Source organism: Chelon labrosus (genome assembly GCF_963514085.1).
Source record: "Chelon labrosus genome assembly, chromosome: 11".
Lineage (NCBI taxonomy): Eukaryota > Metazoa > Chordata > Actinopteri > Mugiliformes > Mugilidae > Chelon > Chelon labrosus.
The window spans coordinates 26,561,582-26,581,090 of NC_140344.1; the positions used below are offsets into that span (position 1 = coordinate 26,561,582).

The 19,509-nt window shown below is 41.2% G+C and overlaps 1 protein-coding gene across 1 annotated transcript in view; it reads left to right on the top strand.

Moving 5' to 3' along the window:
* The first annotated feature begins 728 nt into the window (after positions 1-728).
* Positions 729-19,509, top strand: part of fa2h (fatty acid 2-hydroxylase) — a 35,029-nt gene continuing 16,248 nt past the window's right edge. Inside the window, exon 1 of the mRNA XM_084555212.1 lies at positions 729-1,152. Coding sequence (XP_084411338.1) covers positions 871-1,152 — 282 coding nt within the window. The 5' untranslated portion in view covers positions 729-870. The remainder of the gene's footprint in view (positions 1,153-19,509) is intronic.

Sequence of the window (19,509 nt, forward strand, 5' to 3'; positions counted from 1 at the left end):
AAGACTCGCCGAACCAGGAGATAAAACTTAAAAAAATACATCTAAATAAATAAATACACCCTCAATTATTTTATTCGAATATGTTTTTTATTTTTTTAAAAGACATACACAAATATGTTATGATAAGAGTGCACATTTTTTGTTATAACGTCAAAAAATATTGCAGTGTCAGACTTGACAGTAGATTGACAGTGTCGTCTTTGAACGCCTCAGGGGTCGTATTGATCAGGAAGCGATGACGGACGTTTACGACGTCTTTAAACGTGTCACGTCACCCTTCACTCGACCTACTAATATTAAAACCCACAATGAACGTTTACTTTTAATTGGTTTTGATTTATATAAAAAACTTTTTTATTTTTTTTAAGGTATTATTACGAGTTTACGCCACATCGTAAACCTCTGGCCATCTGACGTCCTTTTAAGAGCAACAGGTGCTTCTGGATGATACGCTACGTTCAAGGAACACGTAGGAATTGTGTATGTGCGAACGGTTTACGTAAATGTGAGGTTTTGTCAGGTTTAACGTGAAAAATAATGCTAATAGTTAGATAAATATTTGATTATACGACACCGAAGCAACAAACGGACGGCGGATTGTTAAGCGGGGTGGGTGTTTTGAGGAACCTTTAAGCAGTTTTAACTGCCATTTATCAGTATCCAGGATCTTTTCCGAGCTCGTGAACGCCTCCCTGACCCCGCCCCTCTCCTGTGGATACTTCGCCTCCTCCGGGCGTCAACGGCAAAGTTGAGCTCTCGGTCCGGTAGTTAGGTCCCTCCGAGGAGGTCTCTCTCTCTCTCTCTGTCTTGCTCCCCACCCTGTGTTAAAGTTTTCGGTTCAGGTGGACTCCTCGCATCTCCGCCGTCAGGATGTCTCCGTCCACGTCCCCCCGGTTCTTCTCGGAGAGGGAGGTGGCCCGCCACTGCACTACGGACTCCTGCTGGGTGCTGATGGGCACCAGGGTTTACGACGTGACCGCCTTCCTGCGGATGCACCCCGGCGGGGAGGCGCTGATACGCAGCCGCTCGGGCAAGGACGTCAGCCGGGCGATGGAGGGACCGCCGCACCGGCACTCGGAGAACGCCCGGCGGTGGATGGAGCAGTACTACATCGGGGAACTGGACCGGGACAGCGGCGCTGACGAGGCACAGGTAAGGAGAAGAGGTTAACTGACCCACCTGGCTGACTAGGTAGCTGAGCTAGTTAGCCAGGTGGGTGTGACAGCTCAGAGTAAACACTGTAAACAAACATTTTCTTTAGAGTAAACAACCTCAAGAAGTTAGAAAAAAGTGGATTTTAAGTTTTTAAAAAGTTTAAAAAAATAGTTCTCTTTCTTAATTTGCTCATTTTAGGCTCCAAAAGTGTAAAAAAATAATAATGTTCTCCATACAAAGATAAAATTACAGCTATACACATACTTTTTGTATCTATATATAAACTTTAAATGGTGATGTCTCTCGTATTTGACTCAGGTAAATATCTAATCCATCCTGGGTTAATAGAAGCTGTCAGCCCTGACACATAATGTGCTCCAAAGCAGGTTTGATAGTGTTTATTAGCCACACAACTCCAAATTCTTCCATTTGTTTTAGTTCAAAGAAGCGTGTTATGAAAATCCATGTTTACAAAACATGTAAAGACATTTCTTAAACAAAATAATCGCAGTTTCATGTCTACTGTCTTGCTTTGATTGAAAAACTGTCTGTTAGAGTCAAATTCATGCCCCGGGCCAGATTAGACCCTCTGGCGTGACCTGTTTTGGCCCACGTGCCGTATGTTAAACACCCTTGATGCTCCGTGATTAACAAATGTATGAGCCTCTCGCCTGACTTGAAACTGGGCGTTTTCTGTGAGGTAAAAGATAGGACCAAAACAACGGTGGAGCAGGAACTCTTCCTCCTCCTCCTCCTTCTTTCTCCTCTTTCCTCTTCTTGGACGATATGGATAAGATGGGAGGGAGTGAGTAAGGTGGAGAAATTGTGTACAGGTGATACGGTGTGTAGGTTTCAGCCAATAATTCAAGATGAGTGTGTGTCAGAATGAGGTAGGGTAGGGATAGAGAAAAAAAAAAGGGGAACTGGTTTGTCTTGTCCCAGTAGACACAGAGGGGACGACATACAAGGGAAAACTTGTGGGAAACTGGAAACTTTCCATCTGCTGTTGTTACAAGAATCCACACCCAATATAGCTCCCTCTCCGTCCCGTCTGTCTGCGCGAGAGGAGGGAGTTTGCATAAATCTCTTGCATACAAGAGTCAACATTTACATGGCTTCCCCACTCCCGTGTCCGTCCTTGCACGTTTTTCGGGCAGCAGAACGTCTCCGAGAGAGCTGAAGCTTCGATCACGGCTTAGCAATTAAACCGTGTTGTGTTTAAACCGCCGGGGACGGGGACTCTCACTTATATGTCTGCAGGAATTGTTTGTGGCAGTCATGCACACATTTTCTCGCATTTCTCACACGAGCTGATCACACTTCAGAGACGTAAGCGGTTTCTCTTTCACACTTTTTGTGCAGTCTTTTTTTTATTTAAGACGCTTCAGCTCAGACTTCACTTAGCCGTCGCCGAAGTCGGCGGCAGCTTAAGTGAAATATATCACAGTTTGTCCCACAGGTATGGCAGCAGAGCCCTCTCCCGTCACGGCTGTTGGGAACTGTCAAACACATCCCTCGCTTTTGTTCGTTCTCATAATAACTGCCCTGGTGGCTTTAAAGAGGCATTTTTCAGAAGCAGGATGTAGTTTTCAGTCACACTGGGTGATTTTTAATGGAGATTTAATCGTGGCGGCTCAAAAAAAGGTTGGTCGCAGGGATTACCGTATGTCACGGTGTTAGATATTGTTGAAATCACAGTTTTACGCATGACATGCAGATAATTAATCATTTTTGTTGCGTGACTAAATGGAAAAAGAGGCTCATATTACTGGGAGAATTGTTTTATTATCGTTTACTATAGTGCACCATTAACATGGCGGCATTAGTGTTTTACCACTCATAGTTTCCGTCTAACCTTTTGATTTACGGCTTTTTGAAAGCGTTTTAAACTCCCAGCCACTTTCTCAAACGAATGATTTATCCAAAAACAAAGATAAAACAAATTCAGGTTTTTATTAGGCCCGAATTGGAGGACGTTGTTCAGATTAACCAGGGTGGTTTCCTGTTTTTAACCAGTTGTAACCTTTACTCCACTTTAACACCTCTTCAAGGAAACAATACCAGCTGTCTTTGTTTCAGCTTTGTTTTTATTTTTTTTGTATTTTAGATATATCACGACTAGGATGGCTGAGTATGTCGCCACAGGCGGCTCGATTGAAGTCAGAAAATAAGGAAATGACCACGTTAATCCCTACAGATGCTGTCCAAAAGTCCGTCTTCAAGGCTTGGTCACACTACAAATTCCCTGAGTCGATTCAGTCCCGATCCACGACGTCCCGATTCGATTCAAATTTCACTTTTGAAGCAATTTTACTAATGCCGCCATTGATTCCAGAGATTTGTGTTATTCCTAACAACATTTTCCCTCTAGTTTCCCATCTTCCGCCTCCTCTCTATCGTCATTTTTTTTTGTAAAATCCAATCAGCTTTCACTAATCTCGTTGCGCCATCCTGCGAGATTTGTCGTTCGAAACCAGTGTCGCGAGACTTCCAAATTTGTGAATTTTTCTTTCAGAATCATTTCTAATCTGGTGCATTCAAGAAATCTGCAACTCAGTGGATTCATAATGATTTTTCCTTTTGTAGATATGTATATATATTTATATATTTCTCCTCAATAACCGAGCATTTTGACTTTATTTCTGTTCATAAATCAGCTACTTGTTGGGGAATAAAATATGCATATTGCCTTCTACTGTGCTGTAATTTGATTCCATCTGTGTCTAGACGATCAACGCTCCGAGTGTCCCATGTGGATTTAGCGCCGCACGTCCAATTATTCAAGGGAATATCTTTTTGTAGAAAGGGTTAATTAACGCTGCACGGTCTCAGGGGAGACTTCTCCGTTAGTTTCAACAGATCATGAGCAAACGGTGTCTAGAATGGCCGGTAGACGCTGAAGGGCTTGTGCAGCGCTCTGTTGGAGGATGCTCACAGTCCAAACAGGAGATTAAAGGAAAAGATTAGAAGAGTCCATTAGCTCCTGCTTCAGATTACCTGACCCCCCTCTCAATCAGAAGACGACAAAAGAAAAACTATCTCTCCAGGGACTGTCAGCGATGCGTTTTCTTAACGATTATTCATTCTCGATTTGATTTTTTCTCCCCTCTGCGATGCCAGAGAAGCCCTGCGAGAGCTGAATCCTGGATCGGCAGGAGTGAGAAAGGAGGCGTTTGGGAGCAGGTTTACAATCAAACAGAGGTTCTGTGTACACCGTCAACAAATTGAACTGGTTTGCAATTCCCAAACCAGCGTTGTGCGCGGCCAAGAGTTGTCACGGTTTGTAAATCTGCGTTTTTTTAGGAATTCACAAAACACCCACCGCCTTTAAGACGGATCGAGACAGATCTATGTTTGACTCCAGTATCTCCATATCTTGGCTGGACGCTTTTCAAACATTCAGAAAGTTTTCAGGTAATTAGATAAGATTAGTAAGTAAATACAGGTAATTTTTAAGAAAAATCTTGATTTTTAGAGGGGGAATGGCATGTTTTGCGTTGTAGCGTAAGTCACAGTTGCACCTTTATTTGATGAGATAAGATAAGATAGGTTTTATTTGTCACATGCACAGTTATCCATAGTTTTGCTCCGTACTCCCGCCCTTTTTAGTTTTGAAACAAGGACGATTTCCGTTGTTTGTTTCCTGTTTGTCTCGTCACAGAGAAACCCACCAGGAGTATTAGGTGAGGCAGAGCCGCGACGTACAGGAAAATGTAGCCGCACGGTCATGAACTTGAGAGAATAGTAGTCGTATTGTTGAATAATAAGTGGAGTCACAAATGAGCAAGTGTGTGGATGAATGAATGGACAGTGGAGATGGTATGGAAGCAGAATTTGAACATATAGAGACGAGCAAAAATTTAGTGTGGGGGAATTGAGACTCCAGCATAGCAACGATTAGTATAAAGCGTAATAAAGTAGTAGTAGTTGATTAGAGCGGAGGTCGTGATGGTGGGTGTTGATAGGTTTTTTTTGCGGCTGGAATGCCGGAGGGCGACCGGGTCGGGCTGGTGGAGCGATCCCAGGAATGCTGTTAACATCAATGATGGGTTTGTCTTTCACCAGAGGAGGATAAGGAGGCGGAGGACGGACTTTGGGTTCAATATTAACAAGTCACCTATTTTAAGTTTGGTTCATTGTTAAAGATGTTGCAGGTAATCAGAGGCGAACCAACTGTGAGCCGCATAAAAGCAAAATAACTACAACAGCGTCTGCTAACATCTGGATGAAGCAGTTTAATCGATTAATTCAAACTGCAGATAAAAATTTATAAAAGGTGCAGTCTGGATTTTTATCAATTCATTTCACTATCTCGTGAGACAGCACAATAATTAAAGACAGATTCGAATCGGAAATAGACACTGCTGTAAACATCTTGCTTTTATGCTGCTCATAGTTGCCAAACTGAGGTTGCCTGCAAGGGCAACATCTTTAATAATTAACTAAACTTTATTCCTCTGCTACGCTGCCAAAAATATGCAGGCTTTATCAACATTTGTCTCGTTAATATTGAACTTAATATGGACATGCGAGACATCGTCAGGCCTGAAAGTATGCTCTAAAAAGTATTACGCCAGAGACGAAAGACACGTGAAAGATGAGAAACCAGAGGGAGAATATTGTGGAGACTAACTAAAATATCTCTAAATTAGGGCCGGGACTTTAACGCGTTAATTAAGATTAATTAATTACACAAAAATAACGCGTTAAACATTTTTTACGCATTTTAATCACACTTATTTTTGCACCGCGGAACGTTTCTCACTGGATGAGTTTCTGCGGACCGATTATACTGGAGCACCAACTAGCGTTCATTACTTCAGACAACAACAAACTACAGTGAACATGAACGAAGAAGCTGATGAGACCGCTTTGGTCGGCCCCGTGGATGGGAAATTTTGTTATAAATCCATATGAAAAAAATTACTTCTCACTGTCCTCAGGTCAAATATTTATATGCGATTAAAATGTGATTAATTTCGATTAATTAATTACAAAGCCTCTAATTAATTAGATACATTTTTTTAATCGAGTCCCGGCCCTACTCTAAATGAATTGTTATTGAATTGAATCAGAATCAAATCGATTCGGGCAACCAGTGCCGATACTCAATGCCCCAAATTTTACCCGGGGTCCTCTAGGAATTTATAATAATTGCAGAGTTTGTCTGTGATTTGAATCCCGTGTGAATCATCCATGTCACACCACAAATTACAGACAAACGGGCATCTATTTGATTTGGGAGTGTGTTTTTATCTTCCTCTTTTCACTTAATATTTATAAAGACCGTGTTATAAATCAAAGTATGGCCAGATGTTTGGGTGCAAAGTCAAGGAAAAAGCTCAAATCCATCAGAAGAACGAGATGGAAGACATGTCCGGCGGCATATTTTGATGTGTACGATTTTATTTAGCGGCGTTTTAATGTGTTCGTTAAGTTTTATTATTAATCCAAACCCTCAAAGTAAATAAAGCTGTCAAAAAGTGACATGTTGTGGAGTGGTAGCGGAGACGTGGTAACCACAGGTAAAGTTGGTAAATTTGAGTTTAACAGAGTTTTCTGAATTAGCCACATGAAACAGTGACATAGAGCGGTGGTTTATATATCAGATAAAACGTGTTGTTTGCTGGTTCGTTTTGTGGGCTATCACCAAGCAGACACATACTGTGTTGTTTTTCACACATGACGTGTTACCTGACCCAGATGATCGGACACACACACGACAAGCGTTAAAGGGCGGCACAGTGGCGGCGTGGTGGTTAGCACTGATGCCTCACGCCAAGAAGGTTCTGGGTTCTAATCTGTTTCTGTGTAGTAGTTTGTATGTTCTCCCTGTGTCTGCGTGGGTTCTCTCCAGGTACTCAAAGTCATGCTCAGGTAGGGTTCATTGGTGATTCTAAATTGGCCGTAGGTGTGAGTGTACCCCCACCTCTCGCCCAGTGACACCAGCGACCCCCGGTTACAGAAAATAAATGGATGAATCCGACGTGGAGTAGAAGCGAAAAGACATCATAAGATAAGATAAGAGATAAGGTTTTATTTGTCACATGCACAGTAGTACATAGTACAATGCACAGTGAAATGTGTTTTTATACCTGCAGCCATTAGTAAAAAAGTACTACAGTAAAACAGTAATTGCACATAACACACAAGGTAAACAATATAAGTGTAAATGTAAAACTAAATGTGACTAAAGTGCAGTGGTGCAGTGGTATTTAGGTCCCGAGATAAAGTTGGTCAATTTCAGCTTGTTTCATTGCCCGTAGTAATGTGCAATACAAGTGTGCAATAATTTCATATGTGCAAACTTATAATAACTTTCATATGTGTAATGTGCAATAACTTCATGTTGCAATAACAGTGTTATGATGGCCAGTGTCTATAGTCTTATAGTTTTGTACATATTTTTTTTATTCTAGTTTTCTTACATTCCTTACCTTATTTATTTATTTATTTGTTTATTTACTGCACCTAAGGTTGGACCTCGGCCACCTTAATTTCGTTGTACTACAATGACAATAAAGACATTCTGTTATATTCTATTCTAACTAAAAGAGGTAATAATAATAATAATAACACATTTTATTTACAGGCGCCTTTCAGGTCACCGTACAAAATTGTTAAAATAAAACACAATTAAAATACACACGTACAAATATATAGAACATACAGTTACATAAAAATGACAGCAGATAAAAGTGAGACTATGGAATAGAGTAGGCCTGTCTGAATAAATAAGTTTAAAGCTGGGATTTTAGGGTGGTGACAGAGTCTGAATTTTTTAAGTGTTTCTCAGGAGGGCATTCCAGAGGCAGGGGGCGGGGCGGGGCGGCTGAAGGCTCCGGACCCCACGGTGGTCGAGCGAGCAGGTGGGAGGGTGAGTTGGATGGATGAGGATGACCTAAGTGTGCAAGCGGGAATGTTAGTGAGATACTGAGAGGCGAGGTCGTTTAAGGCCTTGAAGGTGAAGGCAGCAGCGCAGGTAGATGATTTATGTCAGCCTCTCAAACAGAGACATTCTTAGCTGTGTTTTTAATTCTTACCCCATGTGTCAAGGAAGGAGCTGCTAGAGACACGGTGTCCATTTATACAGTGGAACGTTAAAAGATGCCGTTTTACTCCACCACAGCAGGCCGATAGTCTACCTATTTTTAACGCACAATTACTAATTAATTTCTCATTTCAATTTTTTAAGAAAGTGGAAAAAAATAAAATTTAGTAACGTGATGTTATTTTTAGGCCCCGCCCCCTGATCTCCCGTGTCCTATCATGTCCCTCTTTTACAACTCCCGGGGACTGCTGCCCAGTTTATCGCCGCGGTGACATTTCGCCTGGCACGTTGTTTGCCTCTGCAACCACGGAGACGGCCAACAATTAGTGCTCAGGTGCAGGCCACAGGTGGCTCCCCCCCCCCCCCCCCCGCCCCCCCGTCATCGTCACGGTAACACACCTGGATAAAAGAGAGAGCAAGGCGAGCTGGAGCGGGGAGAGCGGACGGATGCTCAGAGGGGACGGAAATGAATCATATGCTCGAAAGGACGCAATTGATTTGGGAAAATGTCCCGCAGGGGTGACGCCAAAAGCACGGCGTTGTTCTCGTATTTTTACCCACAAGGCATTTCAACATATATGATAGACTCTCAACCCTCTGACGTCTATAGTATAAGTGGCCGTTTTATTTAACTACTTTTGGTTTTACCTTTATATTTCATCTTTAAGACAGTTTACCTCGCCTTGTTTGGTGTCATTCTTTTCGGCACAACCTCACACGTGTGACTTTACAGTTATTTTTTCATTTTGACATATCGTATTAACACACTGGGCCTAAAACCACACTAAAAACATAAAATCTGAGGTAGATTTCTCACCGTGAAAACCGCAAACGTGTTTAACGAGTCATTTTTATAACTTGGGATACAAATCTAAACTGTAAAGTTCAAAAGCTTATGTAACAAATTAGCATTTACAACTATTTACAACAATTTGCAAAACTATCAGGCATCACAATAAGTAAAGTCTAAACTCAAAACTCCCTTCTCTCTTTCTCCGTCGTCACTCCTCAGACTGTATTTCCCTCTTCCTTACCAAACATTACCATATAATTTTGTCATTAGTTGACGTGATGCATTTTTCCACCAATAGGAAAGAGGGTGTCATGTTGAAAGAGCATAGATTATTTTTAGTAAGTCCAGTTACGTCGTCTCAAACTGGTCATGTGATTTGGGCGGCGCGTCCTGGAGTCGACGGACTGCGTTTCATTTTTCTGTTAATACAAAACTGAACTTTATGACTCATTTAGGGAGAGGTAATGCGACGCATCAGTTTTCCCGTGTGATTTTTAAATGCTCCTTCGCCAAACAAATAATGCAGGCCGCAGAAAAGAACAATGAGTAGGGAGGAGGAGATGAAAAGGTATCCTGAAGGATGTGTCAGCAGCGAGAGAGAGAGAGGACTCATATTTTGTACGATCTGGCTGCTGGTCAAACTCAGGTTAAGACCTTTAGATAAACCTCCCGCTGAAGCGCCGTGCAGCCCTCGACTATAAAAATAGCTGCTACTGTTATCTGGTCTGGGGCAACAAAGCACATGGCTTTGTTTGGGATATAATAATCAATGCACTCCTCCAATTAGATTAAACTTTACTGTCATTGTGCAGGGTACAGGTATAAAGCCAAAGAAGTACAGTCAGCATCTAAACACAAGTACAAAGAAAGTGTTATTTACTTAAAGCGCAGCTAAGTGCTAAGTGATCCTTTGTCCAACAGCAAGGTGTACAGTTAGGGCTGCAACAAAGCGTTGTTAATCTCCCGTATATATAAAGAATTTTCTGATTTTCTGAGAGGTCAGTGAATCATCCGACTCAACAAATCTTACAAAGATGGCCGTTTTACGCAAAAATGACCGTTCGCAATGTTGTCGGCCAGTGTATTCTGAATTTCTGCATCATTTCTTGTTGACTTAGAACTCACTGGTCGACTTAAAATGATGTCGTCACATTTCATTCATAGTTTTTTATCTGGAAAAGCCTGAAAGTTGCACTTTATTTAGTCAGCTCATGCATCCGCGTTCGTCCTGTACTTCAAATTATTATTTTCATTTAAAATTGCAAACCCTTGACTGCTGTCTCTCAAGCCTTGTGTTAAATTTTCATTCATTTAAAAAATAAATAAATAAAAAAAAATAATGGTGAGGCGTTTGGCTTCGCTGGTTACCGAGTGTATAGTAACACGACACCTTCGACACAAATCGGCTAGCTACACAGAGCCTCTGATTCTTGTACGCGCTCACAGAGAAACCCACAACGGGTAAAGGAGCGGGGTGGAATTCAGCAGAGCCCTGGTCGATCAGGTTAGACTGGTTCTTTTAGTTAGGACGATGGGTGAGCTTGTTATCTCCACACACACACACACACACACACACACACATTCATGCATGCGTCATCACTCACCTTCATTTCTTTCTCTTTTTTTTTTGTGACCCCCCCTGCCCTCAAGCCACTAAATAACCTACACATGCCTAACCCGGATGAATGCATCTTTGTGCAGAACGTGTTGTTGTGTGGATATTTCTGCATGAAAATGATTCAGCATTAAATACACAGGCATAGTGTAGGTGCAGTGAAAGCCTGTGTCATGCACACACTGGACACCTCAAGTACTGTTTGCGTTGTGTCGTTTGTAAAGATGACAGAAAGGTTTGCACAGGGATTTTGCAAGCTAAATTGTCTCATCCATATTAATAAAGCCAGTTAAAGGACAGCATCGTATAGCTATAGTCACTGTGTTTGCATTCATTTATTTACATAGCAATGAATTTAGTTCGTGAGAAAGCTTTCAGTACAATATACGGCAAACACGAGCCCAGTCTTGAAGTCTTAACAGCGATGGATGGATCACAGGTGACTCAGACCCTCTTCAGACCTGGTATTAACACGTGTCCACTTAAAGTACAGGTCTGAGCACACACAAGACACATGCCTTTGAGATCCGGGTCACTCAGACCACATTTGGAGGTGGTCTGGACCACTTCTGACCACGTTTGGTATCGGGAGATCGGTATCGAGGCCGATCCAGGCAGTGTTAAAATGATCGGAATTGGGCTTCAGCCAAGCCTGATCTTTTGTAGGTATTTATTTTAGGTCTGCCATAAACCAAAACCACCTCTTCTTCTTCTTCTTCTGTTATAGTGGCGGTTGGCTAGCATCAAACATGCCTAAACTTCAAAAAGCCAAAAAATTTATTCAATCAGACAGTCAAAACAGCAATAACAAACTCTAAATGCTGCGTTTAAAAAGAAGAGAAAAGTTTCCTGGAGACAGCGTCAAGGGGAAAAACCTTCCAGAGAGGGTTAGGGAGTTTATGGCAGCGCTGGACGACCAGAACGTTTCTGGAGTAGAGAACACATGGTACGAGCTACCCTCTCCACACTACATTAACTCTGACAGAAATATTTATTGGACTGAATCCAGTTGACTCGAGGAGAATATGTAAGATAATAAAAGCCTTTATGAGTCTCCAGGGGAGGAAAGTTTGTTTAGCTAAGACTGGCAGATACTCAGCATTAAAAGGGGACAAAAAAACTTGATCGGGACATCTCTAGTGTGAACAAACAATGCGCCCCGGCCGCATTTGTGGACGGCAACCGCAACTTTCAGTTTGAATAATCTCCTGTAAAGATGAACACCGTAAGTGGTGCTTAGAAGCTTAATGAGGCGTTGCTTAACCTGCAGTCAACTATGTCAGTAGATTTACAGCCAGTAGAGTTACATTACAAAAACCCATGACCTGTTATTCAAGTTATAAATAGGTATGTCACAAGAACAGATTGGCACCGTTACAAGGCCAAGATCTATGAAAACATGATGGTGCTTTTACGTTACAGAGCACTCCGAAAGAAAATGTATCTTTTTTTAGGTTTATCCAAGCAGCTTAAAGACAGGTTTCAGTTTCAGCTGTGAGCTTTTTGTTAGACTGAAAGTGGTGACCTCTTTTATGTTTATTTTTGTTTTTTGGCAACAGCTGTGACAGAAAGCGAGAGTTGCAGGTGTGTTTTTGAATCTCACCTCTTAGAGATGCAATAAATTCCTACAGTAAAGAAAGTAAAACGATATCTGCTGTGAGATGGATCATGGGTGAATATATTGACATGCGTTCTGAGTGATCTAATCACAAATGGCCAGCGTAGAGTCCAAGTATGAGCATACCAAAGAGGACTGATTCAATCAGACCTCACTCTGGACCACATTCCTTTAGTCGTCCCGGCCACATTGATGGACCGCAAGCGCAACTTCAATGTAGAATGTTCTCCTGAAAGGACAAAAGAACCACAAGCGTTGACCGTTCATTGACAGGGAGAACCTTTTGATACCATTTGTCCTTGTAGTTGTTAACTTTGGAAATAAAAATAAATCCTGGCCACATTGATGGACTTCAAGCACAACTTATATTCTGAATGATCTCCTGAAAAGACCAAAGAACCACAAGCGTTGACTGTTAACAGGGAGAACCTTTTGATATCCTCTGTCCTTGTAGTTGTTAACTTTTGAAATAATAAATCAACATGCGTCCTGGCCACATTGATGGACTTCAAGCACAACTTCTATTCTGAATGATCTCCTGAAAAGACCAAAGAACCGTATGTGTTGTTTGTTCGTTAGTACCAAGGACCGTTTGATATCCTTTGTCCTTGTAGTTGTTAACTTACTAAATAAATACATCTAAGCAATAATTAACAGATAAAATTATTTAATGTGAGTAGGCTATGTGTACTTTTGTGATAAATAATGTATTGACAGGTGGTTAATTAGCAGTGTGTTCATGTTAACGTAGGCAAAGTAGCCAGGTGGAGGTAAATTAGTGGATTTATTTACTTTTATTTTTCTCAAACTGCCGTAAACAGCTCAGCAGTGATGTATACTCTGTGTGTGGAGGGTTCAAGTTATAATACAGTCAATGCTTTCAGTGACCTCGACTCCACAGTTCATCATGTTCCACAATTTACATCAGGGCGTACACACAACTATCGCTGTTCATGGTTCTGAAACGGCAGTACACAGCGATCCATTGTGTCGGGACAACAGCGCTTTGCATAATATTCCACTGATTTCGGGGTTTATTTGCATACAAAGCACAAAACTGAGATAGCATCTCGTGAGCTGACTTTTATGTAATTTCATTGACGCGCCAGAGACTCGAGAACTTTTTTTGCAAACTCGTTTTGTGATTTAACAGTAAATATGATTTAGTGCATCGTTTCTTTTAAAACAAAGTAGTTCATGTTGAAATACATTAACTGGATTGATTCAGACTCAGATATGGTGTCCAGACTTGTGTAATTTCACCGGTATTGGTTCTGACTGCCTGGTGTTGTGGCATCCAAACCCTGCTTTTTGCATTTAGCTCATTTGGGTGCACAGCAACAAATCCTTCTGCAAAACATAAACGCTGTTTTGTGTAATAAAATGAACGATAGGTGGCTGGTGTGATTACCTCTGTGGGTTAAAATCCAGGCAAAGGACAGGTGTGTCTGTTTGCTATCTTAACCGCATTTATGTCAGTCATGTGATCCTCCTCCTGACTCTGTTGTCATCGTTATCAAATCTGAACTGCTGGGGAGGAGGAGGAGGAAGAGGAGGAGGACAGCGACTTGTGACCCAGTAAAGGGTGAATCTGAATTATGTCTCGCGTCGCTCGCTTTTAAACCGTCACCTCCTCCATCACCGTTTCAGCACTGATAATACTAAACAGTGCATGGTCACTGATTGTACACTCACTTGCCAGTTCATTAGGTACACTAGTCCTAACAGTCCAGCACTAAATCTGAGCTTCATGAACGTTCTGGTATTCAGCATTTGTTTAAAATAACCTTTCACTTTGGAGGCTGTGGTTTATAGAACTCATTGAATTGTTGTACCGACACATGTGCGTATTATTTTCACAACCCGTATTGGACAGCGGGCTTTTGTTGCAGTTGTCTCCAGGTAATAATAATAATAATAAAAAGAAAACAAGAAATACATGTTACTGTAGATGGATGGATGATTTGCCCCGACTTGCTCGACGTGAAACAAGAGCAGCGAACAGGAAACTTGAATCAAGTGCAACAGAAGCCGGGCTCTGCTTTATTATAACAAAGTTTGGAGCTCCTGACCCCAAACGGTGACGTGAATAAAAAGGAAATACTTTTGTGTGGATGACACTTGCAAAACTGTCATGTCGTAAAAGGTGGATGTAATAAAACCAGGCTGATTCAGTGACCATATGTAACTGGAAACCAGAGGGGTTGTGAAAGCGTTTTCTAGCACTTAGGTCACCTGTGGAGCTGTTTCAGCTTAATCATTGTACAAAATGTGGCGGGGATTAACCCGGTAATGCAGGATTTGGCGCACAATTGCCAGCAATTAAGTAGACAATTAACTGAGCTGAAAATCTGCTATGAGGAGGAGAGAGATATTCTTTTTTTTTAGCGAAATAGAAGTTTATATTTCCGCAGGCAGTAGTTTCTCAGTTTGACAGCAAAATCTCAACTACACAAACCAACTGTGACCAGGTCTGCTTACACAGCGGCAAACCCAGAGGTTGACGGCAACTCAACCTTTGCCCTCGAGGCACAGTTCTTCCACCTGCAGTAGGAACACTGGCCGTATCACCGGTCGTAAACCACGCAGTAATAAAATGCAGAGATGGAAACTGGCACACACACACACACACGGCTTGTTGTTTTGTTTGTTTTTAGCTTCCAAAGAAGACAAAAAATTTAAAATAAATAAAATACAACCACGGATAAAGAGACACTGATCAGCCACGACACTAACCGGTGAAGTGAGTGACTTTGATGATCTCTGTACATTGGCGTGGTCTTTCTAGGACACCTGGGATCTATGTGGCTCTTACTTTGCTCCAGTTCCAATGCTCACATACCCATTGTAGGTGCTCCCTGCAGTGGATAAGGTTCAGGAAAACAAACTGTGATGCACTGTTTGTTCTTACGCCTTTTATATCAGAACCAGAATCCGTTGAATCGGACCAAATGGGCCAGATTGTCTCCCCAGTTCACAACTGTTCCTTCCTTGGACCATATTTAATAGATATACCCCACTGAAGCGTTAGTTTTGGAGATTCTCCGATCCAGTTGTCTCGCTGACGCACTTTAGTCCCCGTCAGAGTTGCTCAAATCCTTCAATTTTTACTGCTCCTCGGGTCAACTTTGACCTCGGACGAAATGTTCCCTATTGTATCCCAGCCACAGACAGGTACCGCGATAACCAGATAACTTCACAAGTGATTACGACAACGTGTCTTGTAGATTAGTTGTAGATTAGCAGCAACTCTGAACCTTTTGTTGGGGAAGGGGGGGGGGGGATCGTAGGACTACGGGACCTGAAATTATTGATTTTCAAATGGTTCAGGAGATCAGAGACTGGCAAGGAGTGAGGTGGACGACTTACCACGTTTTTTTTGATTGATTTGCTAACAGTGAAGCTGTTGCTACATGCTACACACCGATACCTTAGGAGTTTTTGCATGCCGTCTTGGTTGCTGTTGACACCCTCCCTCCCCTTCAGTAACTCGGCAACTGTGTGTAACACCATGCAATCGTTGACTGCAAGACTCCGGTCTTTGCAGCCCTCAGAGCTTTCGTCACTGTTGTTGGGGACGTCCATCGGGGGTTAAAAATAAAATAAGTTTCATATTTTTACATAAAAAAGCACCAGTATCACTGAGTTGCATTGGAATTATATGTTTCCCTATTACGGAACATAAAGTTCTAACTCTTCTTTGCCATCAACCTTTATTTTGGATAAATAATAATAATAAAAATTAAAATAAAATGCAGCCTGGACAATATCCAGCTGCTTCTGTATATATTTCTAAAGCTAAACAGTATTTTTGAATATTGCAATCTGCACCAACATCCATTTAAACGCCCTCCAAACCTGTTTAATTCCTCCTCACTGCATTCATTTAATCCATCCACCCTCCTCCTCCTCCTCCTCCTCTCACCATGGAGGCTGACTATAGTTTCAGTGTTGTGATGGTACCAGGCCACTCCAACCATCTCCTTTTGTTTTTTGTCTTTTAAATTTCTCCTCCTCCCGCCCCGGGACAGAGTGCTCCTTCTGTTTTCACGCTTGTGTAATTAGCTGATCGCAAACCTAGAAAAGCGCCTCACAACTGAATATGTCAATTAAATATTGAGGTTTGGGATCAATATCTATATTGTTGAGTAAGCTTGTTGGTGTCTTTACATTATCTAGTATAATAAAGGTCTTTAAAGCGTCCCCTTTTTTTTCAGTTTAATCCAGTTAATAGTTGTCATACTTGACTTGACAATGGACCAACCTTCGGGTGAGAGTTATGTCAACACCACAGGCATACACCCCATTGTCTAAGCGCCGGCCTGAGGAGTGTACACAGCCACTCCCGCATCGGTATAAACACAGACGAGCGCCCACAAGCAGGTACTGATCCACCGCCTCCCGATTTCCTCTGTGTTTGCTTAACAACAGGCAAATCACTCGCTATTCATTGGCGCTATTGCGTACCGGCTTTACATTAAGGCGATATATGAATATACGCCCCGAAGGAGAAATTATCTAAAGGGGCGTTGTTGATTCGTCACCAGGGCAACCTTTACCCGGGTTACGACACATAAGATAAATATCTATACCCTTACTTATTGGAAGTAGATTTAACGTGAATAACAATGACTTGAACTACATTTTAACGTCCCACTTCTACATTTAAAGATTTTGTTTCTAAGACTCCTGCATCACCAAAGAAAACGAGAAGTCCCACAGTCATCTTGTGACTGTGCTTCCTCTTCGAATCTTCGAATGTGTTTGGCGTATGTCATCATGATTGTTGTTTTGATAGTTGATTTGCATTTCACACATCAGCTGTAATCCTTTTACTTAAACACGCACGCCTCATATTTGTTAGTTGACTGTAAACAGTTGACATTAGGAAAATGGGTTTATGTTTAGACACGCTAAATCTATCCTCTTATAAACGATTTAATCTTAATTTAAGATTTAATACCGAGAGTAGAAAATTCAGACATTTACTTGTAATTTACTTAAATTTCAAGCCACGTTGCACTACTTTCTCTGTGTACAAAAGGACGGGTTGATCGCTGCAAACTAATTAATTGTAAGCGAACATAAACTCACCTGCCAATTTATTTATTAGGTACACAAGTGAAAACATTCAAATATAACAGTCCTGCACTAAATCCTGTCTTCATGAAGGTTCCTGTATTTGGCATTTCTTTAAAATAACTGCGTGGTTTCATTTTGGAGGCTGTGTCTTGTGATACTGCTGAACTGTTTTGTGTTTCGATTATTTTGACAACCCTATTTTAGTCAGTGGGCGAGACTAAATAACAGGAAGAGTTTAAAAGTCTAATTACAACCTTTATAAAAGTCACGAGGGAAGATTTAGTTCAAGACTTCCCCTAGTGTACCTAATGAAGTGGCTAGCGCATGTATATACTAAATACTAATAAAGCCAATTTTCGATTTAAAATATAGCTGCTAACATTACAACACATAAATATTAATTTAATCTGAATTTCTGCAAACAAAATGGTGTAATGTATTTTCAGTTTTCTTCAACAGTACTGAAGTTTTGTTGATCTTAAATTTATTAATCTGGGCGTTCTTGGTAACTTATCGTGTAGAAAAGAAACTTAAGTCTGAACCTAGCTACATATGTTTGTGGCTAAGGTCTACCTTTCAAGAGATTTTTAACTTATTTATTTATTTGTTTTTTCTTTCCACAATGGAAAAACTCAACCACAATAAATACCACATCCAAACGAGCACACGGTCAGGCAAATCTAAACGGCCCAAACAGCCGTGGTCGGAAAACAACATGTGGCCGCCGTGTGCCATTTCTTCATGTGTGGTGTCTCAAAAGAAATTAAGTAGGTCGCTGATGTGGAAGATGTGGTTTTTGTTTGGTTGTCTCTCGTAAATGACAGCCGAAATATTTTTTAGGAAGGTTGTTAAACGCGTTTCAACTGCATCCTGATCACCTCTGTACACACACTCTACAATATTGTCTTTATATTCACCCAAATCAAACAAACGCTGGCTTTTACTTTGTTCAAAGGTGAAGTCATATAACTATAAATGGAAGTACTCGCTATGGCCGCCGCTGAATTGCTTCCTGTCTTGGTTATCCCCGACCAGATGCATTTGCCCAACAGAACTTTGGTGTGCCAGCATATGAACAGGCCCGAGGAACACCTTGTACTCATGGTGCCGTGGCTTCGAATTTCCCTACTGACCGCACTTTCCTCTAATACCAACTCAAAGTGTCCAGCCTAGATAATATGCAAAATGTAAAATCAGATGCTGAACATTCAACTCGACCTTGTTTTGCTGTCGCTGTTATGTGAAGATACTTCTTTTATATGCTGCAATCTGCCACGTGACACCTTTTAAAGGTGGATAAAAAGCTGTTAATGGTTTTAAGATTTCACCTCATTCAGACCTCGTGTACTCTGAGTTTACAAAGCTTTTCTCGGCTAAAAACGTGAAAGCCTGTATTTAAAATTCCACGTTTTAAACCACGTGCTTCGTGCATAAATGACAAACCGGAGGATTCCCGTCTTGACCTCAATTGTGTCTTTACAGCCAGCAAAGAATCAACGCCCTGTTGTTGGGAATTTCCTCTGACAAAAAGGGATCTGTTGTTACACTCTACGTTGAGTTACAACCGTGATGTTCTTTGACAGAATAATAATAATAGCCAGTATGTTTTGGAGGTGATTAAGCTTGGCCTAATGCCATCTTAAATTTACAAAATAATCCCTAGCCTCATAGAGTTGGCAGATTAATCTATTTAAAAGTATTATTGAAGTTATTTTGTCCTGATAACTGGCGAAACTGCTCGTCTTTCTGAATTAATCTCTGATTATCACTCCACATGACCAGAGTTTCAAACTTGTTGGCGCTCTTATGGCCAAGTCGTGCTGAGTCATGTCCAGACTATCAACCTTAATCAGCTGATTCACTTCTAGCACCAGTTGTTGTTGAACATTTATGGCCGATATATAAATATATAAACTTGGTGGTGTCTTAATCCAGCTTTCCATGATCAGAGAGTTGTTTTCCATTTGCTCATCGATGACTTTACTTTATACCTCTTTCCCAACATCTGTCTTCTCTGGTATTTTAGCCACTGGGTGTTTAACAAACCCCACTCACGGGACTCCAAGTAAAAGCCTAAACTCCACCAGTCATTTAGAAGTTTAATAAACGACAAAACGTCTTCAGGAAAACTCAAAACAACTTTTATTTTAGCAGCAAATGGAGAATTTCTACTTCTGTGAGAACCTAAAACTACC